General features: G+C 36.6%; 1 protein-coding gene across 1 annotated transcript in view; it reads right to left on the reverse strand.

Annotated features, from left to right (window-relative positions):
• Nucleotides 1-18767, reverse strand: part of LOC121379901 (calpain-A-like) — a 29921-nt gene extending 11154 nt beyond the window's left edge. Inside the window, exons 1-7 of the mRNA XM_041508573.1 lie at nucleotides 18549-18767; nucleotides 8331-8400; nucleotides 5779-5889; nucleotides 4608-4761; nucleotides 3659-3833; nucleotides 1907-1993; nucleotides 291-376 (exon numbers count right to left, since the gene is read on the reverse strand). Coding sequence (XP_041364507.1) covers nucleotides 291-376; nucleotides 1907-1993; nucleotides 3659-3833; nucleotides 4608-4761; nucleotides 5779-5889; nucleotides 8331-8400; nucleotides 18549-18686 — 821 coding nt within the window. The 5' untranslated portion in view covers nucleotides 18687-18767. The remainder of the gene's footprint in view (nucleotides 1-290; nucleotides 377-1906; nucleotides 1994-3658; nucleotides 3834-4607; nucleotides 4762-5778; nucleotides 5890-8330; nucleotides 8401-18548) is intronic.
• Nucleotides 18768-20356: the final 1589 nt, after the last annotated feature.

The raw sequence follows: 20356 nt of genomic DNA on the forward strand, positions 1-20356 counted from the left end.
ACATATGGTAAACGACCACACAGATACTGAGGGAGGAAACTCGCTGTCGCCACTTCATGGGCTATTTTCGAATTGCAGCAAGGGATCTTTTACATGCACTATCCCACAGACAGGATAGCACATACCACGGCCTTTGATATACCAGTTGTGGTGCACTGGCTGGAGTGAGAAATAGCCCAATGGACCCACCGACGGGGATCGATCCCAAATCGACCGTGTATCAAGCGAGCGCTTTACCACTGGGCTACGTCCCGCCCTCAGACAATGGATGTTACTGAAATGATTATTACCTATCACTCCATGGTCCGTTCCATTCACCTCTACCCCACGGGTTTCTTAGGCGTAACAGCAGTATACGTTTTCGTCCTTGATTAATCTGCATAACAAATAATGGTTATCAATATTCGAAACACGTCAACGTAACAGGAAAGGAATAATAAAAAACTAATAATTATTATTATTATTATTATTATTATTATTATCATAACAATAATGTATAGATATAGATATAAAAATAATAATAATAATTACAATAACTACAATAATAACAATATTAATATTAATAATAATAATAATAATAATAATACGTAGTAATAGTGGTGGTAGTGGTAATAAGATGAGGAGTAAAATAATAAAATAACATTTTATATCATAATATTGCACAATACGTAGACAAAACTACATATATGTGGGTGGGTTTCTGATTTCTGTATTCCACGAGTGTATTTCCTGCAGGAAATACACTCGTGGAATACAGAAATCAGAAAACAACATATATGTAGTTGTGTATTTATTACATACCCTAAATCGGAAATTTATTTCCAAATAATAGTTTAAGAATTGTAACACTGCTAGCTAATTACGGGGATTTCTCAATTTACGCAACTAGGTCAGCTGTGTTACTACGCAAACCGATGGACCACCAATTATTACACATAGGAATATAGTTCTATTTAAACAATAAACAGAAATAAGAAAGAATAAGTGAAAAGTTACCTATAATTTTAATGATATTGTTTGAAATGCCTTTTAAAGACCATGTAATAGCTAAAATTAACGAACGATGTAATATTTAATTTGCTCGTAAAACGTCACAAAACCTTCAACGTGCTAGTTTTATCAACGAAGAAAAATGTGAAGAATAAAATTATTGTTCACTCAATGTCTGTGTCGTCATCGGTGTTTTTTTTTTTATTGATGTTCATGGAATTACTCGTTGCTGAAAAGTTGAAGTTTATATTAAATGTGCCACCATAAATCATCGATCCACTGAATAATCCGGTTGTCAGTTCATCCAAGTTTTCTACGTGAGGAGACGGTGCATGTGACGTCATTGTTGCTAGTCGACGACAGTCACTTTTCGCACCCTTGATTTGGCTTCGTACACAATAAATGTAGCATATCTTACCGTGATTTCACTAGAAATCCATATTTCGTAAAAGGTACAGTTTTTTTTAAATCACAAGATTTTGTTCACACAGATTCAGGTGCATTAGTAATATTAAAAAAATAAGAAATTCAATAGCAATTTTGCATTGGAATTTTTCCAATATTCTTGAAAAAGGAAACGTCATGTACCCAGTTTATGGTTATTATAAGGAGATGCAAAGTGGCGTCATTGGAATACTGACGTCATTTAAATTCAAAATTAGCTATATTATTGAAATGCTTCGCTACATTAAAATAAAAACTAGTCTACTAACCGTGACCCCTGTCAAATTCCTATAGTAAGATTTAATGGGTATGTAATAAATCACAGTACATCATATCACATGAAACCACAAAACAGTACAACACATCACAACACAAAACAAAACAAAACAACACAGCGCAACCTAACACAACGCATCACATCACGAAACAACACAAAACAATAACGCAACACAACAAAACACAACATAACAACCTCTCTGATGTCGACAATGCTGTAGGCGTGACCTTCGATCAGTCCGTTCGGCCGTCGAGCTTCACGATATCTTGATCCGGGTTTCTTCTGTCAGTTCAAAAATTATAAATAATAGTTGTCTATAGTTGTAGCTAAACTGTTTGTGTGTTTCTTGTGTTGTGTTTTCGTTTGTTATGTTTGTTTGGTGGGGTTTTGGGGTTGTTGTTGTTGTTGGTTTTTTTTTTGTTTTTTGTTGTGTTTTTGGGGGGGAGGTGGGGGTGTTGTCGTTGTTGGTGTTGTTGTTTTCTCTGTTTGTTTATTTTTATTTGTTTTATATTCTGGGAACTTAGTAGTAAGGGGGCCAGTATGGTGTCATGACCTACTTTTATGACCTTGTTGTGTTATGCTACCTTGACCGTGGCATACTTCCGCCCTGGCCCTGACTTATTTTAAGCTGGTTCAGACCTGCTGTGGACCTGACCTACTTAGAGAGGGGTTGTGTGCAACATTCGCCCTGGCCCTGACCGTCCTAGGCTGGTCCCAACCCGCTGACGCGACCCAGACCGTGAGGTATCTACATGGATAATGTTAATAGATGTTCACGATTCGTCGACAGTGGGTTCTTTAAAGAGTATATTTTACTTCAATCATTAATTTTGTGTACGTGTTACTTCTTGCTATGTTTGCCGAGTGTTTAATTGTAGCCCGCAATATGCTGAATGGCTGAGCGAGTGCTAGGGTGGACGTTGCACACAACCCCTCTAAGTCAAGGCCATGGACAGAAGTAGGACACTCACCTGCCTCAAGTAGGCCATGGTCAAGGTAGCAGGATACACCAAGGTCACGAAAACGTAGGCCATGACTCTATAGAGGCCCCATTATGATTACTATTGAAATTAATTTCATTTTTAAATTATGAAGACGGGAAAATCTCTATTCTCTCTATTCGCAACGCAAACAACAATAAACATACAACCCAACATCATAATTTATAAAGTCACATGAAGTTATTAAATAAAAGAATAAAAACATTAAGTTCGTAAAATTCAGTTGGTTTCCTAAAAATGCAATATTGATATGCAGGACCGTCAGAGCTTGGGGTAGAGATACGCCATGTACTTTTATCTGACTTCATTTGCAAAATCATACAAACTGATTTCTTACACATCCGTTGGTGAGAACACCATTCGTTATTTTTGATAATACATATGTGTGTGATAACAATTTAAAGACATACGACTAGCTGCTCCTTGGTGATGACCAGGTCACTACTGCCACACCATCCAATGAAAAATAAAAACTCTCCAAATCGACAAAAGTTAATCTATAATTGATTAAACAGTGACACGTCAGTTAACTAAAGTGCAAGGAACGTAAATAAGCATTAGTTTAAAATGACGTTGACATTTATTTTAGAAAATGTGTAAGAATTAGAATACTACATTTGTGCCCGTTAAATACCATTTATCTTACAACTCGTTGTTTAAAAACGTATCCAACTCGCCATCGCTCGTTAGATCCGTTTTTAAACAACTTGATAAGATAAATAGTATCTAACGACACTAATGTAGTATTCTCTATTTAAACAACTCATTGTAAGACACACAACTCGTTGCAAGATACACAACACGTTATAAGATACATAACTCGTTGTAAGATAAATGGTAACTAACGGCCATTCGTGTAGTATTCTCGATTTAAAAAAACTCGGCAAAGAAAACCCCCAGTTGATTTAAGGAATTGTTTACGGCATATTGCACAGTTAATACTTACATGAATACCTCCTCCCATCAACGTGTTCATCTTCTTCTTGGACAACAGCGTCGTTTGGAGTTCGTCCAATGATATTCCTTCTTTCAATACAATGAGCTCGGAGATCCCGCCCGTCATGTCGACAAGGGCGTGGTGTATTCGTCCTCCTTCGATAGCTTCATAACAGCCATTGAGTCTGCGTGAGTGAAACAGCATTTAACAACAATGACATTGTTAGTTAGTTATTTAGTCAGTTGGTCAGTTAGCTAGTTAGTTAGTTAGTTAGTTAGTAAAGCGTCCACCTGATGCGCGGTCAGTCTGGAATCGATCCCCGTCGGTGGGTCCATTAGGCTATTTCTCGTTCTTGCCAGTGCATCACAACTGATCCCTTGCGCGTGCTGTAACCTCACCGTGGTGCAGGGGTGTAACATTCTCTTTGAGAATGGCAAATACAGCACAAATTCCCTTGGGGTTTTTTTTTCGAGATATAACTGAAATTTTGAGTAAAAGTCAGTATCTATCTGTGATATTTGTATTTTTGCACAGTTCTTTACACTGTTTTTATTTAAATTTTGAATTTTTATATTGATGTTGATCATCACTTTATTTGTTTGCATCACCATAGTTTGACACCCAAAATTAATAGCCGATGTATTTTTCGTGCTGGGGTGTCAATAAACATTCATTCATTCATTCATTCACAACTGGCATAACAAAGGCTGTGGTATATGCTATCCTGTCTGTGGGATGGTGTATATAAAAGATCCTTGTTAGTTAGTTAATTACTTAGTTAATTTTGTTTTGTGTTTTTAACGAAACCACTAGAGCACATTGAGTTATTATTAATCATCGGCTACTGGATGTCAAACACTTGGTCATTTAACGATTAACAACAGTTGTGATTAATGCAGTTCGAATGGGGTTACATTTTCGCATACTATGTCTGGATATACTGAAGTGAAATAATTACTTTGCATACGCCTTCTCCAAGAGAGGACACCAGAACTCGTTCGTCTCTTTCCGGTTTGCAGCGTAGATGAGTTGACCATGGCGCGTGGGCAGTCGGTCGTCAACCACCACCTCCTTCCACTCGCCATATTGCCAAAAGTGAAATCGGAAGATACCTAAAAGAAATAGAACATGACAACGAAAAATATATCATAGCATATTTAAACACTAAATAGAATATTTAAAAAAATGCATTTCTTATTAGCTTTATAGTTTTTGGTTCTTATTACTTCCAAAAATTATCAGTTTGTCTTCTTTTTTTACTTTTTTTTAGCTCTCTCCTTTCTCACTCTTTCGCTCTTTTCTGTCTCTCTATCTATCTATATTTCTCCGTGTCTATCTCTTTATCCCACCCCCCCTTCTTTCTCTCCCTCTCTGTCCTCGTCTTCCTTTCTCTCTCTCTCTCTCTCTCTCTCTCTCTCTCTCTCTCTCTCTCTCTCTCTCTCTCTCTCTCTCTCTCCGTCTTTCTTTCTCTCACTCGTCGTCTCTCTCTCCCTTTCTCTCTCACACACACTCTGTCTCTCACACACACACTCCGTCTCTCTCTCTCACACACACACACACACTCTCTCTCTCTCTCTCTCTCTCTCTCTCTCTCTCTCTCTCTCTCTCTCTCTCTCTCTCTCTCTCTCTCTCTCTCTCTCTCTCTCTCTCTTTGGAATATTATATTTATTGTCATTCCGATTTGTTTTGTTCAAGTCTGATCTTAAAATATATATCGGAGTTGGGGGACAGTAGAAAAAAAAGAATTAGGGTACAAAAAACATAGGATCTTTTTCACCTAAACTAAAAAGAGCACTTTTTTCTCTCTGTTTTTTCTACACGCCGCTATGTACGGCCGTTTTGTAGCAACTTAACCGTCTCAGTTTTATAACCACAGGCCCGGGTATGTCTTAAACAGAAATAGTTGGAAATGCAAAGCATAGTTGTAAGAGACCGGGTCTGATCGAAGTACTATTATAGGCGTAGCCATCTTCGTAAAATTTCTGGCAATAATATAAATCATTATGGAAATAGCCTAGAGGTTTGAAGATAGTTTTAGAGCAGCGTATTGTCGCCATTCCAATAGGCAAACAGATAACAACAACAAAAAACAACAATACTACCGTACCTTATATGCTATTAATACGTACCCACATAATTGTGGTCGAAGCTTTGTTCAAGGGGAACAACTCTCTCAAAGAGTTCCCTATTATTAGGGGATGCTGCTAGGGTAACTGCAGCAGCAACGAACCAACAGTCACCTACCAAATAAAAAATGAAGAACTATTAGAGGTTTTTGAAAGAAAGAAAAAAAATATATATATATATTACGACATGCCAACACATTTCTTAATCAGCGGCCATTAGTAATGGCTGACTGAATGAATGAAATAAGAAAGGAAGGGACGAAAGAATGAACAAATGAACGTTGAACACTTGAGTAACATTAGATAGAATGAAAGAAAAGAGTAAAGTTTCTTTTATTTAACGACATCACTAGAGCACATTGATTTTTTATCTTATCATCGGCTATTGGACGTCAAACATATGGTCATTAATTTTGACACTGTTTTTTTTTTAGAGGAAACCCACTGTCGCCACATAGGCTACTCTTTTACAACAGGCAGCAAGGGATCTTTTATTTGCGCATCCCATAGGCAGGATAGCACAAACCATGGCCTTTGTTGAACCAGTTATGGATCACTGGTCGGTGCAAGTGGTTTACACCTACCCATTGAGCCTTGCGTAGCACTCGCTCAGGGTTTGGTGTCGGTATCTGGATTAAAAATCCCATGCCTCGACTGGGATCCGAACCCAGTACCTACCAGCCTGTAGACAGATGGCCTAATCACGATGCCACCAGGGCCGGTTAGATAGATAGATAGATAATATGGGGAGATAGAATGATTACAAAACCTGAAGTCAGATTAGGAAAAACGTGTTTCGGTTCAATAATAACATCGTTATGACCAGACCAGGTAATGTATATCTTTTCAAATAAATTAAATATCCCATTACCGGCCTCGGTGACGCAGTGGTTAAACCATCGGACTACAGGCTGGTAGGTACAGGGTTCGCAGCCCGGTACCGGCTCCAACCCAGAGCGAGTTCTTAAGGGCTCAGTGAGTAGGTGTAAGGTCACTACACCCTCTTCTCTCTCACTAACCACTAACCAACTAACAACTAACCCAGATAGCTGAGATGTCTGCCCTGGACAGCGTGCTTGAACCTTAATTGGATATAAGCACAAAAATAAGTTGAAATGAAACCCGCTACATATTTCCATGAGTAGCAAGGAATATTTTACATGCACCATCTCACAGATCGGACAGCACATACCACGGCCTTTGTTATACCAGTCGTGGTGCACATCAAAGATGCAAAGGCTACTTGGTGGTTGAATCCCCTATGTGTAGGTTCATGTTTTTGTTACATTTAGAGCCGAGTGTGTTCTTCACACAAGAATACAATTATAATCCAGTCAGGAAGGAAATGTTTTACTTAACGAGACACTCATCACATTTTATTTACGGTTATATGGCGTCAGACATATGGTTAAGGACCACACAAATATTGAGAGAGGAAACCCGCTGTCGCCACTTCATGGGCTACTCTTTTCGATAAGCAGCAAGGGATCTTTTATATGCACCATCCCACAGACAGGGTAGCACATACCACGGCCTTTGATATACCAGTCGTGGTGCACTGGTTGGAACGAGAAATAGCCCAATGGGCCGACCGACGGGGATCAATCCCACACCGACCGCGCATCGAGCGAGCGCTTTACCACTGGGCTACGTCTCGCCCTAATCCAGTCAGAACCGTAACAGTTCGACTACCGTGGCCCACAGCTCCGGCACATAGCTTCACTTGAGGGGGAAGTATGCAGTAGTGTTTGTATAAAGTGCTCCTACTGGCAGTAGCTTGTGGCAGTTTTTCTAATGGGCTATTTCTCATTCTAGCCAATGCATCACGACTGGTATATCAAACGTCGTGGTATGTGCTATCCTGTCTGTGGGATGGTGCATATAAAAGATACCTTGCTGCTAGTGTAGCGGGTTTTTTCTCTAAGATTGTATATAAATATATATATACATGTCTAAATTACCAAATGTTTGACATCCAATAGCCGATGATTAATAAATCAATGTGCTCTAGTGGTGTCGTTAAACAAAACAAACTTCTAATATCTATTAGCTCCCACTAAGAGTCTGTGTATTGAATCCCTTCAGTGAAGGTTGATTTTTCTGTGACATTAACAAGAGTGAATCCAACTAGAGTATAGCTCAGTCGACATGGTTCATATATGAATAAATGTATTTAGTCAGGTCCCATTTTCCAGAAATGTGACATCTACGGGCATTTGTTTAGTATTTGGTCCAACATAGATTTTTAACCTAATTGTGGTATGCTGAAACCAAAAACAAATATGTTCGCAATCTGAGAAATTATGTTTTATAGAAAATTGCCTGATAAAAAGTATGTAACTGGTATCCCAACGATATTTATAGGATTTGTTTTGACATTAACATAATATGTGGATACATTTAATTTATAAAAATCTATGTTGAAAATTTGAAAATTTAGTTTTGTGTCAAAAAAGTTGAAAAGCAAGATGGTGGAAAACAAAATGGTCGTCATTTGTCATAAAATCGACATGCAAGTGGTATGAAGGGCATTTTCTGGTTTTATTGGAACTTACCCAGTCCATTCTGCTGCATGTCATAATACGTGGCGCCGTCAACAAGAAACTTGGCGTTGACAGAAATGTCCTGAAAGAAAATATCACCATTCATTTCTTTTTTAATTCAATTATTGTAATGGCGTGCTATATTCATGTGTCTTCCTCTTTTGTCGAGAATCATCTTGATGTACGTATCTTGTTTGACACCCAATAGCCGGTCGTTATCTTAGTGCTAGGGTGTCGTTAAACATCCATTCATTCATTCATTCATTCATTCATTCACTGTTTGTCGCACATTTAATGGCAAGTAGTCCTTTGCTTTAATTTCCTATTCCCAGTGTTAGGGCATATATTAAATTTTCCTGACATGATATACAGCATACAAAGAGATACATATTGAACAAATATACATGAATGAAATATCTTATGGAAAAGGTCTCCTACATTTTATATATACATGCGTGTGCGTGTGTACATGTGTGAGTGAGTGAGTGTGCGTGTGTGTGTGTGTGTATGTGTGTGAGCGTGTGTGTGTGTGTGTGTGTGTGTGTGTGTGTGTGTGTGTGTAAATATTAGCATGGTATTGCTACCAGTTTTTAAACGGTGGAGTTCGAATTCCGTGTTTTGTGTGTTTTTGTATGTCCTTTAATGATAAACACAAAAATGAAAAGAAAAAAATATTAAATACCACATTTAAAAAAAAAATTCCAACTTATTTACCCCTAATAATTCATATTTAGCACGCAGTTTCGAGAGCAGATTTTTAATATGTTTATACTAGATACATATATGAATGTTCTAATTTGTTTTGGGTTTACATAATTTAGGTGTTAACTTGACTGGACTGACAGTGTCGTCTAGTTACATGCATAATGTACGGCGACTTCGCTCAACACTAAATGGAATTTATGGCAAACTCGCCCGTGTCGAAATCCATCGGACTACAGGCTGGTACATACAGGGTTCGCAGCTCGGTACCGGTTCCAACCCAGAGCGAGTTCTTAAGGGCTCAATGGGTAGGTGTAAGGCCACTACACCCTCTTCTCTCTCACTAACACTTACCAACTAACAACTAACTGACTGTCTTCGACAGCCAGCCCAGATAGCTGAGGTGTGTGAAATGAACGTGGCGAAATCACCCGGGCGAGATAGACCGGAAATACTTAATCGTAGCCAGCAGAATGTAACATCTCGTGAAATGCGATTTTAAGCTACGCCCTTTTTTGTAAGCCACGTCCCCATATCACAAAGGAGTTTAATGTTTCCGCGGGAAATAAATATAAATATGAACGAGTAGGCCTAATTCCCTACTATATTGGTAAATTATGCCAAATATAGATCTGTGCTATTGTAACGAGCATTTAATAAAATATTAAGTAATACAAATCACTTTTATAACTGAGCGTTTTTCAATGTGTTTTTTTTTCTTCTTCTAATCTGTACTTCTGATGTTTGGACGTACCTACATAGTCCGATACACCTGCCGTCAACTCAGGAACTGAGTTTATGACAGATGTATCGGACTACAAACAACGCTGCATAGTTAATCGTTTGTAAACGTGACACAATATTAATAATACGTGAATAATATAATATATCGCATAGTTTTTGTGTGTTTTTTTAACGCCTGTATCAGATATGTAAACATGAATATATATACAGTATATGTAAAAATGAATATATAATCTTGGGTTAATTCATTATCTACCATCTACAGGTAAGGTGAGGGAATGGGGTTAAATGACCTAACAAATGACCTAACAATGTGGTACGTGCTATTTGGCTAATGTCAGGGCTTTAGGTTGCACTAAAGCTGCACATGTACTATATATGCTGTATATGGGTAGTTTTTGCAAAAATGATAAACTTCAGATTTCAATTTTATCAGGGTAGATTTTCAATTTTATATGTAATGTTAATTTCAGCTAAATAAATGCCTTCTTATGCAGACACTGAAAATTAAATATGAATATGATGGATTAATTCATTATCTAAATGATCAGGGTATATTTACAATGTTATTTGTAATTTTCATTTTTTATTTTTGTAAAAGTGGGGCGGGACGTAGCCCAGTGGATTAAGCATTCGCTTGATGTGAGGTCAGTCTGGGATCAATTCCCGTCAGTGGACCCATTGGGCTATTTTTCGTTCCAGCCAGTGCTCCACAGCTGGTGTAACAAAGGTTGTGGTATGGTGCATATAAAAGGTCCCTTCCTGCTAATCGAAAAGAGTAGCCCATGAAGTGGCGACAGTGGGTTTTGTCTCTCTATATATGTGTGGTCCTTAACCATATGTCTGATGCCATATAACCATAAATAAAATGTGTTGAGTGTGTCGTTAAAAAAACATTTCCTTCCTTCCTTTATTTTTGTAACAATATACTGGGTATGTGAATAACCATACTGTATGTTTCCTACCCATGCTAGGAATAGTTCTAGGAAAATGAGACAATTAAGAATTTAATAGGCTGGATTTTAGAGTACCTTAACCACCGATGGTACAAGATCATCCACTGAGGATACGTTTTCCTTAATATGGTATATTAATTTATTTATTTGTTAGCTATTGTATATTTCAGCTAAGTAAACACCAGCTTATGTAGACACTAATAATTAAATATGTATATCCATTATCTAACTAATAAGGGTAGATTTTCAAATTATAAGAAAAAAACATTTTTTTCTTCTATTTTTATTATTATTAATTTTTAATATTTGTGAATAACCGTACTTTATATTTACTATCAGTGCTAGGGATAGTTCTAGGAAAATGATTTATGCTACCAAACTACCGAGGGTACAAGATCATCTACCGAGGGTACTTTTCCCAAAATATGGTATATTAATGACTTATTTGTTAGCTAATTAATATATATTTTAGCTAAGTAAATACCTTCTTATATAAACACTAACAATTAAATATGTATATGATGGATTAATCCATTATCTAAATGATCAGGGTAGATTTCCAAATTATAAGAAATTATTTTTCTTTTTTTTGTCTTTTTTTTTCTTTATGTAAATAACCTTACTGTGTGTATACTATCAGTGCTGGGGATAGTTTTAGGAAATTGAGACACTTAAGATTTCAATAGGGTGGATTTTATAGTACCTAACTACTGAGGGTACATTATCATCCACTGAGGGTACTCATTCCAGCCAGTGCATCATGAATGGTGTATCAAAGGTCGTGGTATGTACTACCCTGTCTGTGGGATGGTGCATATAAAAGATCCCTTGCTGCTAATTGAAAAGAGTAGCTCATGAAGTGGCGACAGCAGGTTTCGTCTCTCTATATATCTGTGTGGTGCTTAACCCTATGTCTGATGCCATATAGCCATAAATAAAATGTGTTGAGTGCATTGTTAAATAAAACATTTCCTTTCTTTGTTAGCTATTGTATATTTTATCTAAGTGAACACCTTCTTATGTAGACACTAATAATTAAATATATTATATATGGTGGATTAATCCAATATCTAAATGATAATGGTAGATTTCCAAATTATAAGAAATTATTATTTTATTTTTTATTTTTTATTTAATATGTGAATAGGGATAGTTCTAGGAAAATGAGACACTTAAGATTTCAATAGGTTGGATTTTATACTACCTAACTACCAGGGGTACAAGATCATCCACCAAGGGTACTTTTCCCAAAATATGGTATATTAATTTACTTATTTGTTAGCTAATATATATTTCAGCTAAGTAAACACCTTCTTATATAGACACTAACAACTAGATAAGTATATAATGGATTATTCCATTATCTAAATGATCAGGGTAGATTTCCATATTGTAAGAAATTATTTTTATTTTTATTTTTATTATTATAATTAAAAAAAAAATATATGTGAATAGCTAAATGCCAATTTCAGTTCAAAGTGTGCACAATTTGGTGCACATCAATAATCTAAAGGGTGCCACCCGGGCACCCTTTAAGAAAAATCCAAGATGGCGGCCAAAATGGTGGCCAAATCAGGAAATAGCTATAGCTTGCTTATAAATTGACAGATAAACAACAATTATTGCATCTACCATATGGTTTTAGGAGAGCACTGGTGCTATCAAAATTCAGATTTAAATAAATTGAGAAAATGACAATAACTTCCTTATTATTCGGTACTGAAATGTAATTCTTGCATCTAACCCATGGTTTTAAGGGTCATGGAATATGATGAAAGTAGTTCAGTTTTTCTATACAAGTTAATTTTAATTAATTCAAGATGCCAACCAATACAGGCAATGTACCTAAGGAGATGGAACTGTTAAAAATAAAGTGCCACTGTATATTTGTAAAATGATTAACACAGTCATTAAAAAAACCCTGTAGGTTTAAGATAATCAATTAATAGTAATAAAATAATTTGACAGATGTAAAGAAGAAGTTTGTTTTGTTTAACGACACCACTAAAGCACATTGATTAATCAATCATTGGCTACTGGATGTCAAACATTTGGTAATTCTGACATATTTCTTAATGCAGCAAGGGATCTTTTATATGCACTTTCCCACAGACAGGAAAGCACATACCATGGACTTTGACCAGTTGTGGTGTACTGGTTGAAACGAGAAAGAACCCAATCAGTTGAATGGATTGACAGATGTAAAATGCATTGTAACATTATTTTACAGTGACCTTTTCTTAGCCAATAGAATGTAAGATCTCGGATAGTGTTGTGCGTGGTGTAGTATGCATGATATAATTTTGTTAATTTGCAATGTAATATTATTTTAGGTGGCCTAGTACTTGCATTTTATTCCCAGTGTTAAATACCATTATTGTAAAACATTTTTACAAAAATAGACCAGCTAAAACTGAATTTCATTGCAAACTGGCAAAACTGCATGATGCTCACTAAACAACACACACAGTACCCGAGAGAAAAAAAAAGAACCAATAAAGGGTCACTTTATTAGTGTTTCATTATTACATGTAGGTCATCCTCTTTAAACCAACAAGTCTTTTGTGTGACTGTTACTTTTAACAGTTCCATCTTCCTCGGTTCATTACTTATATTGGTGGTCATCTTGAATAAATTAAAATTAACAGGTATAGAAGAACTGAACTACTTTCATTGTCTTCATTGATCCCTAAAACCATGTGTTAAAATGCAAAAATTACTTTTCTTTATCAAACAATAAGCAATGTATTTCCATTTGAACCACCATATTGGCAACCATCTTGTATTCAGGTGACCCATTTATGAAATCTGAATTATGATGGCACCAGTGTCTTTCCTGGCTCCTAAAACCATGGGGTAGATATAAGAATTGTTGTTCTTTGTTCTCTGATTTGGCCACCATCTTGGATTTTTCAAATTTCTCAAGGATGGCACCCAGTGGATTATCAATGTGAACCCCCAACAGTGTCAGAATCCATAGATAACAGCTATGTGTCACATTTTGCACACACAAATGGTAATTCTTCGAGACTATCATAAAGACAATGACAGTGACATTTATTCTCATAAACTGTAGGCTTACAGTGTAGAGAAGAATGAAATACACACACACACACACACACACACACACACACACACACACACACACACACATATACAGATACATATACATATACATATTCATATACATATGGGTGGAGTGGTGCCATATTTTTCAAAATGGCCACAAGAAAATTTTGAAATACATATCTTTGGACATAAATCCAAATCTAATCGACATGTTCTGTTGTTTTAAATGTTTGACTATGGTTTATAAAAATAAGGAATTGCTTATAATAAATATTTAATGTGATTAGATACAATGTAATTGTTATTGGAAACTCAAACAATATTTACGTATTTAAAAGTTGGTATCCTGACATTAAAAGATGCAAACTCAAAATGTGTTCAGTTATGTTTGTTAATGGTTTGACAATGTAAATTCTAATTTGCTGTCAAAGTGTTGCTTAAACATTTCACTACCTGTAATTCTGGGGGTTTTTTTATATTTATACTATCTCCTATTAATGAGCCATAAATTTGCAAGTGCATTTGAAGAAATCAGTCAGCTCTCATATAGTAAAGCCATTGATGCCTCTGGGTGCCACTCATGTCCCCATTCCCCATTGTTTATAAGTGTCCACTTGTTTCTGTCAGTTGCGCTATATAAAATACTGAGCTGTCCAACACTACCTTTGTGACAAGATCTTTACCATCACCTAAAATTCCAGTCTCCTTACAGAAAATTCCATTAAATCTATCTGCACATCTGCTGACTTGTTAGTGGTATGGTCCACACTGCTTGTCACTCATTCAAGACTTTTGATTTCAGAACCTGCAGCCTGTCTTTATAACAGAACAGATGACCACTATTATTGCAAGATTCGTCATTTTGATGTATGATCGCACAAGTATCTGTAGTGACAATAGCTGATGATTAATATTATTATAGGTGTTAAAACTGTATTGATATATTTAATATTTTATGAGAAAAATAGCTTGTGGATGGTGACCATCTTGGAGTTCAAGATGGCAGCCATATATTCGATGTCACCATTGGATTCTTAGACCCCTGAAATGTCAGTCTAGGTGTTAAATCTGTATTGATATCTTTACTACTAAATGAGATATTGAGAAAAATAGCATGTGGACGGCGACCATCTTGGATTTCAAGATGGCAGCCACAATTTGCAAACACTTCTGTCACCATTGGATTCCTAGTCCCCTAAAATGTAGGTATAGGCATTTCATCTCTCTCGATATGTGTACTAGTTAAGGAGATATTAAACAAAACAGGTCCACAATGGTGGCCATCTTGGATTTCAAGATGGCAGCCATACGGGGTGCAATTTCCAGTGGGCCCTGGACTAAATGTCCTTCTATTGGGTTACTCTAACCATGTGCCAATGTTCATGCTTTCACGAAAAAGTGCACAATTGATCAACTAAGTCGCTCCACTACTAGCATGGATAGTAAACATATATTTGATTACAAAATAAAAACATTACATACAATTTAGACATCTACACTGATCATTTAGATAATGGATTAATCTATCATATATAGAGTACATAAGAAGGTGTTTACTTAGCTGAAATATACATTAGTTAATAAATATGTAAATTAATATAACATCTTTGGGGAAAAGTACCATCGGTAGATGATAATGTACCCTCAGTAGTTGGGTACTGTAAAATCCACCCTATTGAAACCTTGTGTGTCTCATTTTCCTAGAACTATCCCTAGCACTGACAGTAAGGTCATTCACATATATTTTTAAATAATAATAATAATAATAATAATAATAATAATTTCTTTTAATTTGGAAATGTACTCTGATCATTTAGATAATGGATTAATCCATCATCCATATTTAATTGTCATGTCTACATTAAAAGGTGTTTACTCAGCTGATATATACATTAGCCAACATATATATAATGTAATATATTATGTTAAAGGAAAGGTACCCTCGGTGGATGATATTCATGTACCTTCGGTAGTTAGGTACCGTACTGTCAAATCCACCCTTTTGAAATGTTAAGAATCTCCTTTTCTGAAAACTAACTCTGACATGGATAGTAAATATGCAGTAAGGTTGTTCATATCAATTTATTTAAAAAAATAAAAAATAAATTAAAATTTCACATATGAAAAGAAAATCATTAGCCAACATATATCTAATGTAATATACCATGTTAAAGGAAAGGTACTCTCGGTGGATGATATTCATGTACGCTCAGTAGTTAGGTACCATACTGTAAAATCCACCCTTTTGAAATGTCAAGGATCTCCTTTTCTGAAAACTACCCCTGACATGGATAGTAAATATGCAGTAAGGTTATTCATATCTATTTGTTTAAAAAGAAATTTTAAAAATGTACATATGAAAAACAAATCTACCCATATCAGTTAGATAATGGATTAAGCCATCATATTCATACTGAATTGTCATGTCTACATTAGAAGGTGTTTACTTACCTGAAATATACATTAACCAACATATATATAATGAAATATACCATATTAAAGGATACCATACTGTAAAATCCACCCTTCTGAAATGTTAAGGATCTCCTTTTCTGAAAACTACTCCTGCCATGGATAGTAAATATGCAGTAAGGTTATTCATATCTATTTATTTTTTTAAAAATTTAAAAAAAAAAAAAATTCACATATGAAAAGAAAATCTACCCTGATCAGTTAGATAATGGATTAAGCCATTATATTCATATTGAATTGTCATGTCTACATTAAAAGGTGTTTACTCAGCTGAGCCATATAAGTAATGTAATATACCATGATGATATCCATGCACCCTTGGTAGTTAGGTACCGTACTGTAAAATCCACCCTTTTGAAATGTTACATGTCTGTTTTTCTGAAAACTTCCACTGACGGTAAACATAGTAAATATATAGTAAGATTATTCACATCTACTTTGTTTGACATCCAATAAAATCAATGTGCTCTAGTGGTCAGTACAGTGTTTACTGTAAATATATATTTTCACACACGCGCACACATTTATTTCAACTGATTTCCATGCTTATATCCAATTAAGGTTCAAGCACGCTGTCCTGGGCACACACCTCTGTGCTATCTGGGCTGTCTGTCCAGGACAGTGGGTTAGTTATTAGTTGGTTACACAACATCACACTCAACACATTGTATTTACGGTTATATGGAGTCAGACATATCGTTAAGGACCACACAGATATTGCGAGAGGAAACCCGCTGTCGCCACTTCATGGGCTACTCTTTTCAATTAGCCCCAGAGAGAGAAGAGGGTGTAGTGGACTTACACCTATCCATTGAACCCTTAAGAACTTGCTCTGGGTTGGAGCCGGTACGGGGCTGCGAACCCTGTACCTACCAGCCTGCAGTCCGATGGCTTAACCACTGCGCCACCGAGGCCGGTTACACACACACACACACACACACACACACACTCACTCACACACAGACACACATGTATGTATGTATGTATGTATATGTATATGTAGTATATGTATATGTATTTTAAAGGTAAATGAACCCTCAGTAGTACTTTATTCAAATCTATTTAATAAAAATCATACTTTAAAAAATAAAGAAATAGAAATCTACTTTGATCACTTAGATAATTGATTAATTTTGTGTCTACAAAAGTAGATTTTTACTTTGAGGAAATAGACATTAGCCATTAGTTGTTGTTTATTTGTTTATGAAATTACGTTTTACAGACGTGCATTACAATTTTGTCACGTTTAGATAACCGTAACCACTGGCGTAAGATTCATTAAAATATCGGCGGGATTATCCCACGACATTGATATAAGCTACGTAACATCCAATTACACAATGTATTAAGCACTCTGTATATTATTAAATACTTGTTACATTATATCTACAGTCAGGACGTTACTCGATGTCGTAAAATCTCGATGTTGATCAACCGTTTGCTCATGAATATTCAGTAGACGCTCACTAGCTGATGACTCCGTGTCTACGATTTAGTCTCTCCCGAGATAGACCGGTGGCGAGATTCGTAGAAATTTCTACTTTCTATTTCGGTATTTTCTGGAATTTCAGTGACAAAGAACTTAATTCTCAATTGAATATTGTGCAAAAGTTAAAAAAAAAATATCCTCTTGTTAGTGATATCAATTTAGATTCGGTCAGTCGGCAATTTGTGCGTGCGTGTATTTTCAATTAAAAACGTTATGGTCACATGGGTTTTCTACGGACGGTCGGGCAGTCGGAACCACAACTGTTATTTTGTTTGACCTGAAGAAATTAATCTTATACTTTCATTCATTTCAACTTATTTTCGTGTTTATATCCAATTAAGGTTCAAGCACGCTATCATGGGCACACACCTCAGCAATCTGGGCTGTCTTTCCAGGACAGTGGGTTAGTTATTAGTGGTTAGTGAGAGAGAAGAGGGTGTAGTGGTCTTACACTTACCCACCGATTTTAATAATAATTTATATAAAATAAAAAAAAATAAAAAATAAAAACCTTCTGTTGCCACTATTCTATAGCATCACTGGCGTAGCTTTGAGAGGGGGAGCAACCTACACTATGTATGTATGTATGTATGTATGTATGATTTTATAAAATTTAATACGGTAAAAATTAGAAGAAAAAACCTCCCTCATTACGCCACTGTATAACATTCATTTCTTAATGATTCTGTGTTAAATACTGTATGCGTATGTGCGTTAAATAAGCCATTCTGGTGTAGCAGGATCAATATTCTTCCTATTCGCATAGTGTTTCATAGGCTGGTAGGCTATCAAACTTACCTTAGGTCGTTTCCACTGTATGCCTGGATTACTCTTGGCTTCGAAATACAAAGATCGGGAATCTGCGGGGAAATCAGGGTCATTGAACATCCTGTGTGATTTTAAACATTTCAGTTTTAAGGCCTTAAATGATTCCATCTTTCTCTCTCTCTCTGTATATATATATCTTTCTATCTTTTCACCAGCTGTTTTTGTTGTGAGAATGCTCTTTCCTTTTCCTTTCTTTTTCGTTAGCATTTATATATAAATCGATGACTTCATAATAGCTGGTTCAGCATGTCTTAATAGGGTGCCGACGTTCTGATTGGCTAGCTGTTTCATGTAAAGTCTTAGCGTAGACGTAATACTGGACTGTCCCATCGCACTAAAAATAGATCGTACGTCACTTATGCATGTCACCCGCCTGTTTCTGACTACGGATGGACTGCTGGTGCTACCTTGCACCTGCCAGTGCAGGCGGTCTCTCCTTCACCCACCCCAACCCTTTCCTGTCCTGGACGGAGGAACCGGCTTAGGCCGGTACATGTGCCCAGGACAGGCGTGCGCTACAACAGCTTGCTCTAAATTCCTGAGTTTGCTGCAATTTTAAAGATGTTATCAATCAACAGAGATTTTTTAGCGATCGTAATTACATATCAAATATAGTTTTCTGCATAAAATATTAGTGGCTGTATATTAAACGTTTTTTTCTGATCGTTCTAATATTTGTACTAGGTTCAATTTCATTTTTTTCTAAAATATTTGTTTTGTTCGTACGTACGAAATTATTTGAAGACAAAATCCAGTTTGGACTACTTACAAAAATTAAGACGACCAAAAACACACTGAATATAAAGTTTAAATATGTAAGTTTAATCGTAGAAATAGTTTATTAGTCAGAATCATCTTACAATGCAGAAAACTCGGGAATGTCCCTTTAAACAATTTTCCATTCCATTCCATCCTACTAAATTCCAATCCTATACGTAGCTCCCTACCTTTTATTTTTAGAACGACCATCAAAATTGCGCCAAACTTCCTTCATCAAAATGCGCACTCATTTCTCTTTGGCTTAATCCTACGGGACATTCTTCAAATTACATAGCACCATACCACCACCACCACCACCACCACCCACCCACCCTCCTCTCGCCTGTTACCAACTACGATTGGACTGCTGGTGCTCCCTTGCACCTGCCAGTGCAGGCGGTCCCTCCTTCACTCACCCAAACCTTTCCTGTCCTGGTCGGAGGAACCGGCCGAGGCCGGTACTTGTGCCCAGGACAGGCGTGCGCCACAACAGCTTGCTCTGAATGTGCACGTTAAACCATATCCTGTTCCTGCATGTGTCAGCACCACATAGGTACAATTAACGAGCTACTCTTGGCCTACTAAATTCCAAATCTATACGTAGCTCCCTACTTTCCATTTAGATCGACCGTTCAAAATTGCGCCTAAATTCCTTCATCAAAAATGCGCACCCATTCTCTTTGGCTTAATCCTACGGGGAATGCCATAGCACCATACCATCCTCCGCCTGTTACCGGCTACGGTCGGACTGCTGGTGATTAGCAGCAAGGGATATTTTATATGCACCATATCACAGATAGGGTAGTACATACAACGGCCTTTGATATACTAGTCGTGGTGCACTGGCTGGAACGAGAAATAGCCCAATGGGCCCACCGACGGGGATCGATCCCAGACCGACCGCGCATCGAGCGAGAGCTTTACCACTCGGCTACGCCCCGTCCCTTTTGTCTTCCAGGGGATAACTGCTAGGCCAATAGGTCGAGTATTGTTTATTTTTGGGCTGGCCCTCTAAAATG

The sequence above is a fragment of the Gigantopelta aegis genome, chromosome 8 (genome assembly GCF_016097555.1).
Source record: "Gigantopelta aegis isolate Gae_Host chromosome 8, Gae_host_genome, whole genome shotgun sequence".
NCBI classification, from domain to species: Eukaryota; Metazoa; Mollusca; class Gastropoda; order Neomphalida; family Peltospiridae; genus Gigantopelta; species Gigantopelta aegis.